The sequence below is a fragment of the Balaenoptera acutorostrata genome, chromosome 2 (genome assembly GCF_949987535.1).
Source record: "Balaenoptera acutorostrata chromosome 2, mBalAcu1.1, whole genome shotgun sequence".
NCBI classification, from domain to species: Eukaryota; Metazoa; Chordata; class Mammalia; order Artiodactyla; family Balaenopteridae; genus Balaenoptera; species Balaenoptera acutorostrata.
Window position 1 is genome coordinate 156,257,199 of NC_080065.1, and position 19,281 is coordinate 156,276,479.

The 19,281-nt window shown below is 52.0% G+C and overlaps 1 protein-coding gene across 5 annotated transcripts in view; it reads left to right on the forward strand.

The window, feature by feature from the left end:
* Positions 1 to 19,281, forward strand: part of KCNIP1 (potassium voltage-gated channel interacting protein 1) — a 361,396-nt gene that overhangs the window by 118,286 nt on the left and 223,829 nt on the right. For 3 of the 5 annotated variants that reach the window (XM_007171374.3, XM_007171371.3, XM_007171373.3), the window contains exon 1: positions 16,803 to 17,369. The exons of the other annotated variants lie outside the window; for them this stretch is intronic. In XM_007171374.3, the coding sequence (XP_007171436.1) occupies positions 17,309 to 17,369 (61 nt within the window). In that variant the 5' untranslated portion in view covers positions 16,803 to 17,308. Of the gene's footprint in view, positions 1 to 16,802; positions 17,370 to 19,281 lie in introns of those variants that run through there. 5 annotated transcript variants of the gene reach the window in all.

Genomic DNA, 19,281 nt, shown 5'->3' on the forward strand with positions numbered 1-19,281 from the left:
TGAGCCAGACTCCCCATTTTAAGACCACATCTCCTGTCTGCCCCTGTCCCTCTTGCTTCTCTTTATTTAGAGACATCAAACTTGTTTTATGGAATTAGCATGCAAGGGGAGAGTACAAATCACTGTATAACTCGTGCAAGTGTCTGCCGATGATGATTTGCGTGGGGCTGCAAGGTTCCAGAGTGATGGTTAGGATGACTCCGGAATCAGACGGTCTTGAGGTAAAGCCCCAATCTTCCTCTTTCTAGCTTTGTCCCTCAGGTCAGTTCCTATATGTCTCTGAGCTTCACCTTCTTTATTTGCAAAAGAACTGCTCAAATACCTCTGTGGACTACAGTCTCAGCATCACTAGACTCCAAAATGGCACTTTCGTGCTTGTTCATTCTGTAAATGCTTCTTGAGAGGGTACCATGATGCTAAGGATACAACACCGACCCAAACCCATCACCATCCTTCAGTCGACTGGGCATGACAGATGTTAATGATAATGAGAACACCTCACCAATAAATGTAATATTATGCCTCTGGGAATGCAATGGAGTAAAGGTAGGTGGTACTAAGACAGTTTGCAATGGGGGTTGAGTTGTGACCAGAAGGAAGAGCAGCCATTTTCCATCTCATCTCTTTGCTTCCAAGAGGAACGTAAGTTCTTAGACAGGTCTCTGGTCCTTCGGGGAGATGGATCCTGAAAGAGGCAACAGGGGAGCACTAATGTCAAGCCATCCACAGACAGGTCAGCACTCTTCCGCCATCACTCCAACGCCCTGCCGGGTCACTGGGATGAACACCACCCAGATGGGACTGACAAACTCACTCATCTGAATCTCTCCTTCCACAAACACTCACCTCCTCTAGGCCTGTCCCCACTGTCCCTGTGGCCTTTGGAAGGTGACTTAATGACGAGCCTTCTGCCTCGGATTCCCAGGGGTTGTGGCAGCAGGGTGAGTCACCTTATAATGTATATAGTACGTTTCCCCAGGAGGCGGCGGTGGGTGGAGGCATTTGTAGAACTCAGCTCTGCTCTGATAGATCATTTAGAGGATGTTGTTTATCAGAGAGCGAAAACGAGCTAACCAGGCACGCGGGCCCTCCTTGAGCCTTGGTGGGTGACCCCCAGCCAGCACACACCTCCGCCACACACCTTTGGGGGAGGCTGGTAAGAACCAGGAGGTCACAGAGTGTCAGTGTCACCTCCCGTTCCATCTCCACCTCCAAGGCTCACTCACTCACTCTCTCTTCCCTCCCTGCCCTTCTGTCTCTCCTTCCTTCATTCCATCTCTCAGTTCTGTTTTTGTCTGCCTGTTTCTCTGCCCCTTTCCTCTTTCTGTCTCCCCGGCTGTCTCCCCCTCTCTCTCCTCCTTCTTTCCCTCCCCTCTTCCTCTCTCAAATCTCTCAGCTGGGCTCCTCCTTCTGCCTCCGTCTCCTCCATCTCTCCACCTTCTCTCGGCGTTCTGATCCTCTCTCTTTCTCTCAGTCCCATTCTCTGCCCATCTCTCTGGCTCTGTCTCCCCTTTCTGCTTCTTCCCTATTTACCCTCCATCTCCAACCATACCCAGTGGGGGTCAGAGCTGATTCTTCACACCCTTACATAAATCCTGCCCTGGGTCGGTCTAGAGAAGAATCCCCGCTTCCTTCCAGCAGGTGGCTTTGTCCCCTCTCTCACCACACCTCTTTCTCCATATTCCAAACTCAGGCACACAGAGCCCAGCCCTGAGCCCAGGGTCTGGACAAAGAGGGTGTCTGATGGCCCAGAGCTGAGACTTGTGCGGCAACAGCATTCCCCCGCACTCACAGCCCACCTTCAGGGTCGTGTGGGTTTGCAGGGTCTATTCTGGAAACAGCCTCCGGGAATCCGCGAAGCAGCTGGGGCAGTTCTGAGTCTCCACAGGACCCACCCTCTGGCTCTCATGGGCTGAGCCTTTGTTCCCTTCCCGAAGGGGCTGGGGAGAGGGGATTGCTGAAGACACAGCCTCAGAGGAAGGCAGGCAGCCTCTAGACAGGGCCTGGCACACGACAGAGGAGAAATCGGGGAACCCAAAGATAAAAGAACTGATTCCTGTCCCAAGACCCACATCCTTGGCCCCAGACCCCACCTCAGATCACGGCTAGTCTCAATTTAATTGAAAATCAACTTGACAAGGCCCCTACGTCCTTCTGCTAGACTCAGCATCGTCGTCAAGATTAGAGACGGTCCCTGAAGGAAAGAAGAACAGAGCCCTTGGAATTTGTCAGACCCTGGACCAGGCTTTGTCCCATGTGTCTCCTCATTTAAACCTCCTAGGAAGCCTAGAAGATGCATACAATGGCCTGCCCCAGACAGATGAGGATACTGAGTTTCAGAGAGGCTAAGTGACCTGACCAAGGCCACACAGCTAGAAGCCCTGAGCAGCTCCAGTCCTCCCACTAAATAGTTGTGTTCCCTGGCAAGAGGAGGTCTGTGGTCCTGACACAGCCCGGGGTATAGGGGCACTGTCGTGGCTGGAATGAAGACTCAGCAATACAGTTCAGTGAACATCAGGCCCCTGCTCGTGTTCATTGGCTGGGCGAGGGTCCCAGTGTTTTCTGCACCATACATTCCTGCTGATCCTCGTGCCAGCACCTTGTCATCGTTTTCCCGGCAGCAGCATCCTGACTATGCTTCCCAGATACCACCCAACTGGCAGGAAAGTTGTACAAGGGGGTCTTGCCTGGCCCTCTCTGTTTAAGCGTTGGGCACAGGGACTCAAGTGTGGCCAATCAGATTCTCTTTCCTGAGACTGAGCACAGGAAGCTAGAACAAAAAGTAGTGGTCATTGATTTATCCTAAAGAAACCCTACTCATGAGTTCCTGCTGCCAAGACTTTCGGAAATGTCCTGGTTCCTGGCCGGTCCTGGATTTGATTGTTAAGCATTTTCTGGATGTGTGAGCCCCCATATTCTTCTCATACTTTCTTTCTTCTGTTGAAGTTAGTCAATGTCAGTTTCTGTTGCTTGCAACCAAAAATAACCCTAACTAACACCTCACTATCCTGCAGGCAATAGAGCCCTGGCATGATAATCAAGGCTATGCATGGCTGTTCCTGCCCCAGGTTGCCCCGACCAATTTCCTGTTGCCTGAGCCAGTCATGCTGAGCTGTCTTGCTACACCCTGAGTGCGCCATCCTGCTTCATGCTTGTGCGCTCGTGTTTTATGGTTTTACCATCAATTATGTAATGAACATTTTAAAATTGAGATATAATTAAGGTATTAGTCAGAGGTCTCCAGAGAAACAGAACCAATAGGATATGTTTATATTGAGAGAGAGAGAGAGAGAGATTTTCACATGTCTGTGGGAGCTGGTAAGTCTGAAGTCTGTCTGCAGGGTAGGTTGGCAGGCTGGAGACCTAGGGAAGCATGGATGTTGCAATTTGACAGTCTGGAGGTAGAACCCCCTCTTCCCCAAGGGACTTCAGTCTTCTTCTCTTACTGTCTTCAACTGATTAGATGAGGCCCACCCACACTATAAGGGGTAATCTGCTTTACTCAAAGTTTACTGATTTAAATGTTAACCTCATCTAAAAAATGCCTTCACAGCAACATCTAGACTGGTGTTTGACCAAACAACTGGGCACCATGACTTTGCCAATTTGGTGCATAGAATTAACCACCACAATTCACATATCGTAAAATCAACCCCTTTAAAGTATACGATTCAGGGATTTTTAGCCTATTCACAAAGTTGTGCAACCATCACCCCTATCTAATCACAGAGCATTTTCATCACCCTGGAAAGAAACTCCAGTGCTTTAGCAGTCACTCCCCATTCTTCCCTCCTCAGCTCCTGGCAACCACTAAAGGCTTCTGTATTTTGCACATGCTGGTTCACCTTCCTCCTCCTCTCTCTTTGCCTGCCTGGTAAATTTCTACTCACTGCTCAAGATCCAGCCCTTCTCAGATCTCTTCCTTGATTCCAGCCTCCCTGAGACACATCATCCCACTCAAAGTGGTTAATCACTCTATCTTATCTGACCCCCAATTAGAAGCTGGCCGTGCCTCCTGGCATAGCCCTTAGCGAAAGATATTAAAATTGTCTATTAATGTGTTTCTCTTTCTCACCAGGCCAGGGGCTTTTAAACTGTGGCCAGGGATTTCAGGAGTTCTTGAAATTGACCCATATTTTACCTGCGTGTGTGTGTGTGTGTGTGTGTGTGTGTTTCTCAGGAGAGGTCCACAGATTCTATAACATTTTTAAGAGGGTCCCAAGAAGTCAGAGCCATGACATTGGACAGAGCTTCTCAAGGGCAGAAGCATACTTCACTAGTTCTTCTATGGCCTCACGCCTAGTGCAGAGTATGAGGCTTACTGAATGTGCCTGGGCGATGAATGAATAACATTTAGGAAAAGGTCCCGTCCTTCAAGGTTTTCCACCATCTTTCTCTGTGAAGCAGTTAAAAAGCAAAACCAAATAACGTACGGTTAAGAGTTGGAGGAGGAAGATAGATATATAAGTGCACACTCATTCATTCATCCACCCATGCACCCATTTACCCACTCATCAGTTTGTCCATTCATGATTCATTTTATGCACCTACAAGAAACCAGGCCCAGTGCTGCCTGTTCGGGGGCTCAGAGAAGCAAGGAGTCACTGCGCGTATCAGAGCTCCCTGAATAGAGAGGGAGGTGATGTGGTAAAATCTAGGAGGGTTTCCTGGGGGAGATGTGACATGAGTGAAGCCAGGAATGAGGACTAGTATTCAGCCAGATGGAACAGAGACCTGGGCAGGGTGTCCTGCGTATGTGTGTTGGGGGAGGGGCATCTGTGTGAGCAGATGCCTGGCCTACCGACGACCTGAAGAGGGAGAGAATTCACACACCAACAGTCCCTGCAGCCCAGAGAGGACTTTTTAAGTCTCCAGGAGGAGATGGCTCAGAAGGGCCAGGCCTGTGGGCTGAGCTGGGCCTGTCTGTGATGCGGTGTGTGGTGTGATTAACAAGCCGCAGCACAGGGCAGAGCTGAGTGGGTAAAAATGCCGACCCCGAGCCCAGCTGGGCACAGAGCAGAGGGAGGATTTCACTAGTGCTGGAGAGGAAGGATGTGCCTGCTGCCCTGGAGGCTGGAGGGCAGGAGGCTAGCCAGGCGGGGAGGACGACCCGATGGCCCCTTAGTGGTGACTGAGCAGCCTGGGAGGCTGCTAGCGCTAAAGGAGCAGGGAGGGAGAACAAGGGTCCATCCGCTACCTCGGCACTTACACCCAAAGATGGAAGACGGCTGCCAGATAGAGGCAGAAATTCCCCTTGAGAAAGGAGAAGCCATGCTACTGGAAATCAAGATTTCACCGTCATGGGCAGAGAAGGAATGAGATTGTCTGGTGGCTGCCAGACGCTGGGCCAGGGTAGACTTGGGAGGTGCTGACCTGGGCTAATGGCCTCATGCAGGGAGACCCCAGGGCAGGGGCTGACCCTCCCAATCTCCCTCAGTGCCCTGTGAAGCCCCCGGAGCTGCCCAACTCCAACCTGTCTCTTTTTTCCTCCATCTTCCTTGACCCCTCTTTTTATCCCCTGCCCTCCCCACTCCCAAACACACCACCACATCTCTGAGCAGTTCTGAGCAAATCACTCCAAAGAAAACTGTGGCAGTATTTAGGGCAGGGATTCCGGGCCCAGAACTGTGCTTGGTTTTGGAATTTAAAGGTAATCATCAATCCCACACCCTTCCTGTGGACCACTCGAGAAATAGGTGGAGATGTTGAATGTGGATGAAGGTACCTCCTTTATTACTGCTGGGAGCTGCATCGGAGGAGGGGGCGTGAAGCCAAAACTTCTAGCCCCGAAGTAAACTTAGCCTAGGGTTCCAAGCAGAGCAACTGGAGAGCTGGGGGTCTCCTGTATGTCCCCCTCACCCCATAGCCGTGCGGGCAGGTCCTGGGATGTGTGACACGTGTGAGGACCATGAGCTGAAGCAGCTATAAGAAGGGGATGAGCTACAGATCTGAGGGCCATTCTCCCACTGAGATGATCTCTACCTTCCCCACTGAGATAGGAGTGGGAGGGGTAAAGGAGGGGCAACAATTTCTCTCCAGTACTTTTGGGTCATTGCTGGCATTTGGGGAACAAAAATGTCTTTTTCCTTATGCTTGGTACTTTGCAAGTATTTTCTAATCAATTCTTCACTTTGACTGTTTGAGGTAGGTGATAAGCCACTTCACCCATGGGAATAGGGAAGTACAAAGAGATTAAGGGATGAGGCCTTGATGTGGTAGGGCCAGGTTCTGCATAGCTTCCTGGCCTCTTCTCCAGGACACATGGTCAACACACCAAGCTCTGCAGAAAGCTGTTGGAATCATCTAAATAGAGACAGCCAGTAAGCCATGGGAAGGCTGTGTGACCTTGTTTAAGTTGCTTAACCTTTCTGTTCTTGCTCCTCAACTGCAAAGTGCGGGCATTTAAAGCAATCTATATTCATGATGAACTTGCTTTGTTGAGAGGCCTCTAGGGCATCCAGAGGGGAGAAGCTACGTCCTTGACCCAGCTGACAGCGCTCAGATCCTTTCCCTCCTCCTCCCATCCTTAAAATTCTTCCCTGATGACAGGGTGCAGGGCAATGGGGCAGTTATAAAGGGTGAGCACAAGGGAGTTATTTCCTTTGTTGTGATAGAACAGTTGGGGATCTTGACTGTGCTGGTAGTTACACCAACCAATGTACACACATGTGATAGAATAGCATAGAAATAGGCATGTACACACACAGGCACATGTGCGCACACACACAAATGAGTGCATGTAAAACTGGTGAAATCTGAACAAGGTCTGTGGACTTCACCAGTGTCAATCCACAAATGACAATTATACTTGTCAATTGTACAACGACAGTTATGGCAGCTATTACCATTGGGGGGCACTGGATAAAGGGTACACAGGACTTTTCCGTACTATTTTTGCAGCTTCTTGTGAGTCTATCATCTTTTCAAAATAAACGTGAAAAAAATTCTCCCATGGCCCCTCAGTGCTCTCACCATAAAATCCAAACTCTGTGCCAAGGACCACAGACCCTGCACAAACTGGCCCCCTGGCCTCCACTGGAACCTCTCCCCCTCCCTCCTCTCTGTGCCTGGAGCTCTCAGCGCATTCCTTCTGCAGGGCCTGGGCCTTGCTCTTTCCTTCAACTCAGGTTCTCTCGCCCCAATTCTCTGCTTCTGGGAGAATTATGAGTAAAATCTCTTCAGTTTAGCAGACTTCAGTGAGACATTAGCAGACATCGGCGAGACATTGGCGAGTCTAGCTCTGGGTAAATGGTAAAATGCTAGATCAGGCTGCATACAGGAGCCAGGAAGTTTCCAACCCTGGAGATCTTCAGGAAGATCTGATCGTTTCTGGATGACTGTCGCTCACTTCAGTCCTCTATCACAGGTTTTATCACATCAAGTCACCCATGGTGGCAGGACCTGCGTTCTCCAAAGCCCATCCAGCTGTAGGTTCAGGACATCCATAAATGAGGTTGGTGAGGCATTGTTGCTCTGCCCATCGGGGCACCACCGTGGGAGTGAGCTTCCTTAGGGCCACGAGTGAGCCACTTCTCCTCTCTCTGCATCTCTGGAGCCATCATGAGACAGGTGGGGCAGAGCAGGGCCTCAGCGGATGCCGGCCAAATCATTGGAGGGACTGGCTGGGAGCTCATGCATGGTAGACAGCAGACTCCGGGTCTGGCAGTGTGGGAAGCAGGTGAGGAGCCCTGGTGTCGTCTGCAGCCTTCCTCAGCTTCCTCTTACTCAGCGGCCTAGATTTTAGCAAACTGCATCGAGTCCTTATGGCATACCACGCATCTGCATAGCACCCTCCAACCAGAACAGCCCTGAGCTGCGGGCACGAATACTAATGTACCATGCAAATGCCAGCCCAGGGAAAGAGAGCCCTGGATTGTCAATTAGCTCCCCCAGTACCAGCTAGAGCACCCAACCCCCTCAGTCACTAGGGCCAGCCCAGTGCAAGAAGGGACAACAGAAACAGAAATCATCTTGAAAAGCCGATGTTGTCACGCCAGTGTCTTGTGGCAGCCCGGGGAAGGGAGCTTCAGTACAGGGGGAGGAGAGGACCAGTCTGGCTGCTCCGGAAGGGGGTTCCCAGGGGTGCTTGGGAGAAAGGGTGGGTCCCTGCTCTTGGAGGTGCTGCATCTACCTTCCCCTCTACCTGGCCACCTGCAGGCCAGGTCACCCGGGTGCCAGCTTCAAGGGCACATGCCCCGTGGCGTCCTCTAAGCCAAGACAAGGCTCTTTGCAGATACTCTCCTCTAACCCGGGATAGTCACCATAGGAGGGAGGACAAGTGGTGCCCATCACCCCACGTGTCCTCTGTTTCCTCTAACTCCCTTCTGTTCCCTTACCCAATCCTCTGCTTTCTTTCCTTGGTGGGTAAAAGCATGAGTTTTGATGACAGATAGAACTGGGTTCAAACCCTGATGCTACAGCTCACTCCACCTTTGTGGCCTTAGGCAAATCACATCACTTCTCTGATCCTCAGTTTGTTAATCTATAAAATGGAGAGGGGAGCAGAGCCATCGAGGCATTGCGAGGAACGATTTTTGAGTAGTTAAGAATTTCAGGCAACATCCTCTGGTGTGCTAGAAATGTTACTCTGCTTATTTCTTAAATTCTGAACTTAATTTCTATTCCAAGTTCCCATTCTTGGGGGACAGAAATGAAATCTCAATACACTCAGGATGCCCCATCCCCCGTAGGGTTGCCTGGGGGCTTATGAAGCATTGAGTTGGGGAGTGGGCTCAACCATCAGTGTGCAGCCTATCACCTCTCCAGGCCGGCAGCGTCCAGATGTCCTGGTTCCTGTACATTCTGTGGTCACAGCACCATCCAGGTCAGAGGTGGGCCCCCCAGCCTAGAACTAAGGTTTGCTGGTTCTCTGGGGCTTTCTGGGCCTCGCCCCTCCTGATCGCAGGGGAAAGAGTCTTCTCCTTGCCAGACTCGACAGGAAGAGACGGGTCAGGACCTCGCTCCCAGAAAAGATGCACAGGCCAGTGGAATGTGCAACACTCCACATAGAGGGCTGGTGGGGCTGGAAGGGGGTCTCAGGGCCATGTCCACTCACCCCCCATCCCCCCACCCCCCGCTCTACTTAGGAAAGGGGCGGTGCATCCTCTGCCCCCAGATTCCACCACAGTCTGGGGTTTTAGAGCTGAATGTCCCGCTGGAGGTTGGTCAAGGACACACTCTATCCGCTCTCCAACTGGCCTTTCATCTTAAGCCAGAGCCTTTGTAAGTTAAAATCCAAGAAGGTGACTCCATTGATTCTGTGTCATCTTTGCCCCAGGCAGTAAACGCCACAGGTCTCAATGTGGAGCAGGGGATGTGGTCACAGGACAAAACACAAGAAATACCTCCCGATATCTTGTAGTTTTAAGTTGCCTCAATTCTGCAGCCCTGTCCCAGAGTCAGCCCTCCGCGTAACAGCAGCCACGATTCTTTTCCACGTTCCTTCCTCCCTCTTCAGGCTCCAGTTGCTGCAGCGGTGCTGGGAAGCTGGGAGCCCGTGCTGACAGGTTCAGCCAGCCGTGCTGGGCCAGGAGTGTTCATCTCCGGCATTATTACTAATCATCACGCAGCTTGGTTGCTACTCCCTCCTCCCCTCCCAGCTCACTTCCTCCAGGGTCTCCAGTCTGTAGAAGCCCTGGAGGGAAAACAGACCCAGTGTGCATCCCTGAAGGCTGGTGGCCACGGCTGCAGCCCCCAGGCACTAAGAGTATGGGTGAGAGCAACACCTGCCAGTCAGAGGGCCAGACTCCCCTCCGTATCTGTCCCTCAGCTCTAAGATGCTACACCATTCCTATGAATCCCCAGAGAAACAGTGCTAGAAGAAATCAGTTGCAACAGCAGCTGGAGGACTTGGGGCTAGACAGGGAGTGTGGGCTCTGGAGTCAGATCACCTGAGTTCAAGGCCAGTCAACTACTTCCTTGCTGTGTGACATCAATCAGGTCACTTAACCTCTCTGTGCTTTGGTTGCCTCATATATAAAATGGGGCATAATGAGAGTACCTACCTTATGGGGTATCGAAATCATTAAGTGGGACTGGGTATGTGACTGGCACATAGTAAGAATTGTATAGACGGTGCCTGCCATTGTTAATGTAATTGGTATATAACCTAAGGAGAATAAAGAAGGGCAGTGAACGCAATTGACTCCTGGACATTTACCCAAAATTATGGATCCATATTTTGCACACACTTTAAAAAGATAAGAAATTCTGCCCATGGTTTCTGTCCCCATTGCCCCAGCCATTTCAGCATCACCTGTCCACCCTGCCACACCACTATGGCAATTATCCAGGGCACCCCTGCCCCACTTCAGCCTTGCTCTGCCCCTTGCTCTCACCCCCACCCCCTCTAGCTCCATCCCTTTCTACCCAGTTCCACCCTTGATTTCTCCACCCTGCCTCCACCCTAAACTTTGCCCTCCTAAGCTGCCCTAAGACCCTGATCTTGCTGAGTCCAAACTTTTGGGTAGGAACTTTGGGTGGGACAGGCCAGCCTGGCCAGGGTCAAGGGCCAGTTTTTTCACTGGCAGAGCTAGAGAGGTCATTCCCACTGTTTCTTGATGAAGTCTGGGATGTTACAGGGAGTTGTTTATCTGCCCTTTGCCCCTTGGTCTGTGGCTCTCCAAGCCAGTGAGCATAAACTTCTGCAACCCCAGAGACCCACTCAGGGTGTGATAAACAGGAGGCACTCACTAAATGCACTCATCAAATTGTGACTGAATGAATGAGGGAGTGAACGAAGGTTAATGATGATGTTAACGATGACCAGCATCCTTCCTGGAGCCTTGCAACCTGCCAGGCACTACTATGCTGAAGCACCTGAATGCTTCTTCTCATTTAACCCTCATAGCAACCCTAAGAAATTGGCATAATTATTACCCCCATTTTACAGAAGTTGAAATTGAGGCTCAGAGAACTTAAAGTCACACAGCTAAGAAATGACTGGATCAAATCTCTTCATATAATTTTCCACCTTAGGAAAGAGTTTCTTAACCAGGTGTCCATAGATGTGCTTCAGTGGGGAGAGTCGTGAATGCCATAAAACTTTATGCAAAGTGTGAGTGCAGGCAGGCACAGTTATTTTGCGGAAGCAGTTTCACAGGTTTCATCGGATACTTAAATGTTTGAACATATTTGACTCCATGTCTCCAACCCTTCCTCCTTCCAGCCATCCTTCCATCCACTGCCGAGAGCCATTTTATCAATTTCATGAAGCACCTGCCTTGTGCCGGGTCTAGTGCGGCACCCATGGCTTCTCTGGCCTCCACAACACGTAATGTTTCAGATAATGCAAGCTGAGGTGCTCTGGAATGTCATTCCCACCTCCCTGGATCTGGGTAATTCAGAAGGGCTTTGCTGCCAATGTCTGGGCTGCGTGGGCGGCTACACTCTGTCTGAACTCATCTCAGCCCCTGGTGGAGACTGTTCCAACGCTAGAGCATGAAGGGGAAACACTTGAGGCAGTGCAGCGGTCAGGACATAAAGGGCAGAGCCTGTGTCCTGGCTTCCCCTGCATCCCCTGCAGCCCACATCAGCCCCACTCCCTCAAGGGGCGTGATCAGCCTCGACAGATGAGGCCATGCTTGATGCATGAGGACATGGCCCAGGAGAGGCGCTTCCCACGCCCAAGTCCTATTCCAAGGTCTTTTCTTGCTCCTGGGAAGATGGGGAAGAAGGCGCTTGCAAAGGAGACCCAAAGGGGAAACTGAGGAATGGAGTTAGCATTTTCTGAGCCAGGACTGTGTTCCAGCTGGGGAAACCCTGTGCCGGGTGCTTTTGCAACCATGACCGCTTTCAGCCTCACCCTGCCACTGACATTGGTGGGATGGTTCCTCTTGCAGATGTGCAGAGAGTGAGGCGTTCAAAGGTCAAATAACATGCTCAAGGTCACAAAACAAACCCCACATGTGAAACCTGAAGCTCTATCTACTTCCCTGCCCTCTGGAGAGCTCTTCCTCCCCCTCCCCTCCCCCTCCCCCTCCCCTCCCCTCCCCCTCCCCTCCCCCTCCCCTCCCCCTCCCCCTCCCCCCTCCCCCCTCCTCCCCGCTCTCCTCCTCCTCCTCCTTAAGACATCACCAGTAGTTTGCAAACAATTATCCTACCTGGCTTCTCTGAGCATCCCCCACCACCTTATCCCATACTAACCTGCCCCCTCCCGATTGCAGTTTGTAATGATGAGAGCATCTGGTTGTCTTCAGCCCTAGATCACCAGCTCCCTGAGGGGCAGGGACTCTTGCCTCTTCTTGTTCGTTACTGATCCATGTATTTAAAATAGTGCCTGGCAGGTAGACGGTGCTTAATAAATATATGTTGAATGAATGAATGAATAACTAAATGAGCCCCAGAGCAAATAATAATAAATGACATTTGCAGAGTGCTTTACAGAGAGTTAAAACACTTTCCCTTTACTTTATGCAACCCAATCCTCACACCAACCCTTGAAGGGGGCCTGTTCACGTTTTACAGATGAAGCAGCCCAGGCCAAATTCACATGTAGGAAGAGAAGTGGGATTTGATCCCAGGTCTAAAGGATGGGGCCCTTTCCCTGCCCTGAATGACCTCAGTGTGAGTATCTGTGGAACACTTAGGACGTCCTGGGCCAGGCTGAGCTGTGCTGGAGGGGGACAGGGGAAGAGAGTGTATGCTTTGCTTTCTAACAGCTCACAGTCTATTCGAGGAGGCCAGACATGCATGTGGAACGTTTGGGAAATGGTACAAGACAGCAGCTAGCAGAGTGCTGAATTGCACATAATCAGGTGCCAACCACTTTCCCTTCCTTAACTATCTGAGTCTTTTAATACCAGATGGGGACCCTGAGAATAGATTTCCTCTGAAATAGATGAAGAGCAAAGATGGAAGCCAAGGAGAAGGCTGTGACTTACTCATTTTCACACGGCTCTAGCCCGGCACAATGTCCGGCCCTCAGCAGTCCACCCTCCCTAACCAACCACACTAAGTGCCGGACACCTACTTAGGGCCTCGCACACATGACCTCACCACTCTTCATGGCAGTACTGCAAGGTAGGTACTAATGCAGTCCACAGAAGGGGAACGTAGGGTTCAGAGGAAGGACTCATCAGGCCCAAAGTCACACAGCTAATAAGGGACAAAATCCGGGTTTGAACCCAGATCTAGTAGCCCCCCAGATTTACGCTCTTAATCTGACACTGCTGCCTGTGTGTGTGGTGGGAACTCAGCAAACTGCCCTTGTCCGCAAGGATGGGAAGAGACATGGCTGAGGGAGCAGTGAGGAGAGAGGGAAGCAAGGAACACAGCTTGTGTGTTTCGTAAACAGACAAGCACGTGCCTGCTTCAACAGGATCTCTGCGGGTCTCTGACAATCTCACCCTTTCCCCCCCAAGCACCCTCCCAGGGGTACCCTAAGAAGTCCTATATGGGTGCTCATGTGAGAGGAAAGGCAAGGCCTTGCCTCCAGAGACTTCTGAGGGCATGCACAGGCCCTGTGAGTGTGTATGTATCTGCTCAGGCTGCTGTAACAAGATGCCACAGACTGGGTGGCTTAAACAACAGAAATTTATTCTCTCACACTTCTGGAGACTAGAAGTCCAAGATCAAGGTGAGGTGCCAGCAGGGTTGGTGTCCGGGGAAAGCTCTCCCCCGGGGTTGTAGATGGCTGCCTTCTCCATGCTGTGTGTGCACATGGTCTTTCGTCGATCACACGGTGGTGGTGGGAGTGGGGGTCCTCTGATATCTGTCCGTATAAGGTCGTTAAGGACACTAATCTCATGGGGTCAGGGCCCCACACTTATGACCTTGTTTAAACTTTAATTACTTTCTTAAAGGCTCCATCTCCAAATATAGCCACTCTGGAGGTTAGGCCTCCAACATATGAATTTGGGAAGTACACAAACATTTCGCCCATAACAGGGTGAATGAGGGAGTGGTCAGAGCCAGAGACGGTGCATGAGCTGGCTCGCCTTCCAGGGTAGAGGGAGTCACAGCCATTGAAACCCATGTTGGTTGGGACTGGCAAGATCACCTAAGCGAGTACACTACATCAGGACAGCAGGACAAATGGTCCCTACAGCCAGGTGAGTGATGGGAGGCTCCCTCTCTCTCCGTGTAGTTCTCTCTTGCAAGTCTCCAAGAGGCAGGGATCCAGGCTGTTGTTTTCTTCTTCTCTTGTCCCTCACACTTGTCGTGTATTCCTACTTAGACACATTCTTTGTGAGCATCTCATGGGTGATGTCTGCTGCATTGTACTGTGTGTGTGTGTGTGTGTATTTATCTGTAGATAATACCTACCACACAGGGCATCATCAGGAATAAATGAGCTCTTATGCATGTATAATAAATATCTGGTACATGGTAGGTGTATGAATGAACAAATATTTGTTGAATGAATGAATCTTCACTTGGGAGAGTGTGCTTCTTCCTTTGAAAGGCAAGGATGATCTGGTAATCATCAGTTGTTACTTACTAATTGGGTCACTGAGCAAAGAAAATTATTAGTTCATTCCTTCCTTCATTCATTTATTGAACATAGACTGACTGCACCCCTGTCAGAAACCAAGGGTTAAGCAGACTGTGTAGAGCTAAATCAGTAGCAGTCCCTGCTCCTAAAGACCTTGCAGTCCAGAGGGAGAGACAGACAGGGAAGGGGACAATGAGAACCAAGGTAGTGAGTGCTCTGATGGGAAAGAGTCCCCAAGTGCCATAGGAACCCCAAGGGGGATACCACTGGGGCCCAGAGAGGGATTCCTGGAGAAACTGACACCTGAAGCAGATCTTCAAGGGTGAGCTCAGTTTGTCAGATGGAGAAAGGGTTGAGGGACATTCTAAGCAGAGGGAACAGCCCTGAAGCACAACCATGGAGGGCACACTGGGGACTAGTGAGGGTCTGTGTGGCTAGAGCCCCAAAGAGAGCAGGGGGCTTGGGAAATGAAGCCAGACCACTAAAGGGCCTCATAATTCATGCTCAGCAGTTTGAACTTTGTCTCGGTGACTTCACTTTATTCCCACTGCTCAGATACAGCCAGTTGTGAACTCCTCTAGATGACCTTACTATTTCTATCTGTATAATGGAGCAATTCATCTGCTTCTTCAGAGGGCCTTGAGGGTGGAGGAAATGAGAGAATGGCATCCTAGCCTTTTGTAAACTCTCAAGTGCCAGTCCTGGTCACTCAGGTAGTGTGGAGCTAAGCAGAGGCCTGAAGGTGAAATGGCTTGGTGCTCCGTCCAGAGATTTTTGAGAAAATTGGGGGCTGTACCATCACCGTCTTCCTAGCAAAGATCCCTCTGTTCCTTAAGTCCTGGCCATCCTAGTGGGTCCTGTTGTGACCCCAGGCTTCAGCCCCACCCCCACGCTTCTTCCCCAGCAGGGAGGGCGGGAGGGAGGCAGGGCCGGCCCCTACCTGTCCTGCTCCATCGTCCAGGATTCCAGGCCTCATGGACAGAGATAAGCCCCGAATTGGCAGTTGGGAGAGCTGAGGCTTTAAATCTGGTCGGACCCAGAGGAGAGCTCCTCAGCTCAGTGGCCCACAGTATCCTCATCTGCCAACAGGAGTGTCCCCAGCACGTGATGACAGAGACCTGGGCTCCAAGTTCTAATCCCCTATCCTGGCTGGGTATCTTCAGGCAAATTTCTTGCCCTCGGTAAGCCTCAGCTTCTCTCTGTGGTGATGATTAGACACGACCTGACTAATAATCACAGGGTGTGGGGTGATGTGAGTTTATAGCAACAGGCCATGCGAATGAAAGGGATGGGTGTTGTTAAGTGCACCTTCCCTGTTGCACCAAATAGGACAGGTGCTGGGATTTGAGAAAGCATGAAGTGCTGAACAGGTGAATAAAACTAGTCAGGGTCCCTGGCCAAGATGCAGACCACCTGTGTCCCGCAGAATGGCGGCTGATGGGCTGGAACAAGGGGAAGCTCTGTATCCTTGGGGTAGGACTGTATGCCTGTATGGCTTCGAGTCAGTGTGAACATGGGTGACTGTGATGCTCTTTTGCACTGAACGTGTGTGTGTCTGCATACCTGCGTGTTTGTGTGTCTATGTCTTGTGTGGAGTCCTAGGGATGCACCTGTGGGTGTTATGGACTATGAGTCTGTGTGTACAACAGCAACATCTGTGTGGACTGTGGAACCTGTGCACATATGTTTGTGTGACTATGTGTATGAGGCCATATGTCGGGAAACCCTATGACCTGCAAACACTGCTTATAGTGGGGGACCCAGGCAGCTCAGACCTGGAGGGAGGGCAGCTCCTCCTCAGGCTTCCGGGGAGCAAACCTTGCATTTCAGCACCACCTGGGGGCTGAGGAGAATTCAAACGAGTAGACCCAAACTTTGTCTTTTTGCATGAGAAGTCAAGATAGGGTTTGGGGTCCTGCCCCCTAACGATAGCTTGTAAGTTCTTGGGGGTCAGGAGGGAGAAGGATGAAGGAGGGAGAGAGGGAAGAAACAAAAGAGAGTAAGGAAGTGTCCGAAGGGGCCGAGGGCTCCTTTCCCCTTCCCAATTCCCTGTCATTCAAAGGTGGCCCCGACGCTGGAAGAGCAGGAAGGCATCTTCCTCTTAAGACATCCCATCCCGTGGGTGGACTAGACTTTGCCCCACCCCATAAAGATTTCCCTTGAAGTAAAATGAAACAACGCACCCCACGCAGGGACACACACACGTTCTCCCGGGAAGCAGTCAGCTGCCCCCTGACCCCACCCATCGGCCAGGCGTCCGCGCCGCGCGCCCCTCGTGCGCCCCCGCCCCGCCCCGCCCCGCCCCGCCCCTCCGGGGTTACCCGCCGGCCGCTCTCCGCGCGCCTCAGACTTGCCTCGAGCGCGGCAGGCAGGCGGGAAGGCGCGCGCGGCTCCGCTCCACGCCGTCCCCGCTCTGTTCATTCATGATTGGTACTCGGCCCCCCGAGACCCAGCCCGAGCGCCGGGAGGGGAGCCGAGCGTGCGGCAGGAGGGGCGGGCGAGCGCGGCTCCCGCAGCGCACGCGGCGCTGGCTCAGGAGCCTCGGCCGGGCGGGCGCGCCGGCCCGGTGTCCAGCGCCAGGCAGGCTTCGGGGCATCGTCCTCGGTCCTCGGCGAGGGAAGCGGCCGGTCCCGGGTCCGAGGGCTCGCCGGGAGCGGCTAGCCCTGTGAGTCAGTGCATGTGCAGGGCTGGAGAAGGAAAGAAAAGGCTCCCAGCGCCCCAGCCCCACGCTCGCTGAATACCAAGCTGCGGCGAGCTGCCGGGGGCTTTTTTTTTTCTCCTCTAATTCGGAGTAGAAGATCCACACTGATTTCCTTCCAGTGGAGGGGAGGGGCAGGGCCGGAGGTCCCAAGTCGTACACAAGTCTTCGCTGCCATGGGGGCCGTCATGGGCACCTTCTCGTCTCTGCAAACCAAACAAAGACGACCCTCCAAAGGTAAGCCACCTCCTTCTTCCTTTTGTTCCCCTGGCTGGGTTTGGGGGTGCTCGGTGCTGGGTTGGGGTGTGCCACCTGCCCTCCTTGGCCCGGACCCCCCTCCCCATGAGGAGTGGGTTCAGGTTCCTGTATCCAAAGGAGTAAGAAACCGGCGGGAGGATTGGTGTGAATACCCGTGAGCTGGCAGAGGAGGGACCCAGAGTGGGCTCCGGCCTCAGGGGCCACGGAACCTCTCCGGGGCACCAGGTGCCAGGACCCGACTCCTGGAGGAATCTCTAGGCACAGAAGGCAGAGACAAATTCACAGGTGGGAGGTGGGGACGAAATTGTCTGAGTGTAAATGTTGGGAAGCTCTTCCCGTTCCCATGACCGTTGGTGTTGGTGCGACTGTGGGCATCCAGCGAGGGTGCTCACATATTCACTCACTGCCGCCCCCCCCCACCCCCAAGCAGCGATGCTGTGCAGACCTGGGGGTCCATCATCAGGGAGAGAGTGCTTTCTGCAAGCCAAAAGGAATCAGCTGCTGGCAGGTGGTGAAACTCTCAGGGCCCGTGTCCTGGTGGCTTTAGGGAGTTGGGAGCCAGGGCATCACAGGAGGGTGCTGTGAGAGCCCAGAGCACTGTCAAGGTCTGGTGAAGAGGTGAGCTAACATCAGAGATTAGAAAGCATAATATCCCTGGGTCCCTTCTGCCTGGACTCCAGCTGAGATAAGCCTAATCTCACCTGTGGGACAGTCATGAAACGCGTCCATGTGAAGTGGGGGGAAACGTGTTGCACCGCGGGGGACTGTGCAGGCCTCCTATCCAGCTATTTGAAAGTTGGTTGTTGGAATAAAGACACTGGATGCAGTTAGGAAAAAGAATATGATGGGTTTGGTTTGTTTGGTTTTTATGCTCAAATACTATTGTGAGTGGTAGAAGGATTTTAAGTGACCTGACAGTTAAACCTTTAAGTTCTGCCATTGGGGCCCAGGTTCTGGTGACAGGTGAGGTTGCAGTTCCTACGCCTTATGCTGGCTAGTGATTACATCAGCGTTAGGATAATGGTGGACCCCAGGGTGCACAATGAGTGCACTCTCAGGACTTGGTTGGTCTTTCCTGATTCAGTAGGAAAGTCTGCATCGCAGAGATAGCTCCCCATGAATAACTTGTCGTTGAGGGATCTCGACATCTGGCCCAGTCCCCAGAGACATCAGGCTGGCTGAATACTGAGGAATAAGATCTGTGGGTGAAGATCTCAGGTGATGAAGCTGGGTTGGCATTCAGAGCCTAGAACATGGGAAGAGGCTTCGACCCATTTGTCCAGCTGCATTGTACATCCTCCTGGCAGGGAAGAGACTGGGTACCATTTTACCAGTCCCAGGCAGGACAGGTCTGCAAGCCTTGGCCCAGGACCTTGACATTAAGAGCCCCACTTCTCACGGATCCTCAGATACTGCTTGACTGGGGACAAAGTTCAGCAGCAAATCCTGGTCTCCTTCGCCACCATCTGACCACCATGAGGTTCCAGAGGCCAGGGGACTGTGGGGGTAAGAAATTCAGGGATTTGTTTTAATATATTTTCAATGCCTGTGGCACTCCTGGGAGGCAGCTAGGTGTCACAGAAAGATCTTGGACCCTGGAGTCCAACAGATTCTGGGTGCAAATCTCAGTTCCATCGCTCCTTCCTTACGTGACCTCAGGCAGATCCCTTCACCTGTCTAAGCCTCAGTTTCTTATCCATAACATGGACAGGATACTATCTCCTGGCAGGAAACAGGGTGTGGAGGGAGTAGAGAGAGGGAGGACCCTGCCTCATCTACTGTGTCGGCTGCAGCTACCAGGGAGGGACCCAGAGGAGATTGCTGAAAGATGCCAAGATCAACTGAATGATGGATATGGAGTTCCTCACCTAGGGCTGGGCAAGGATTATGA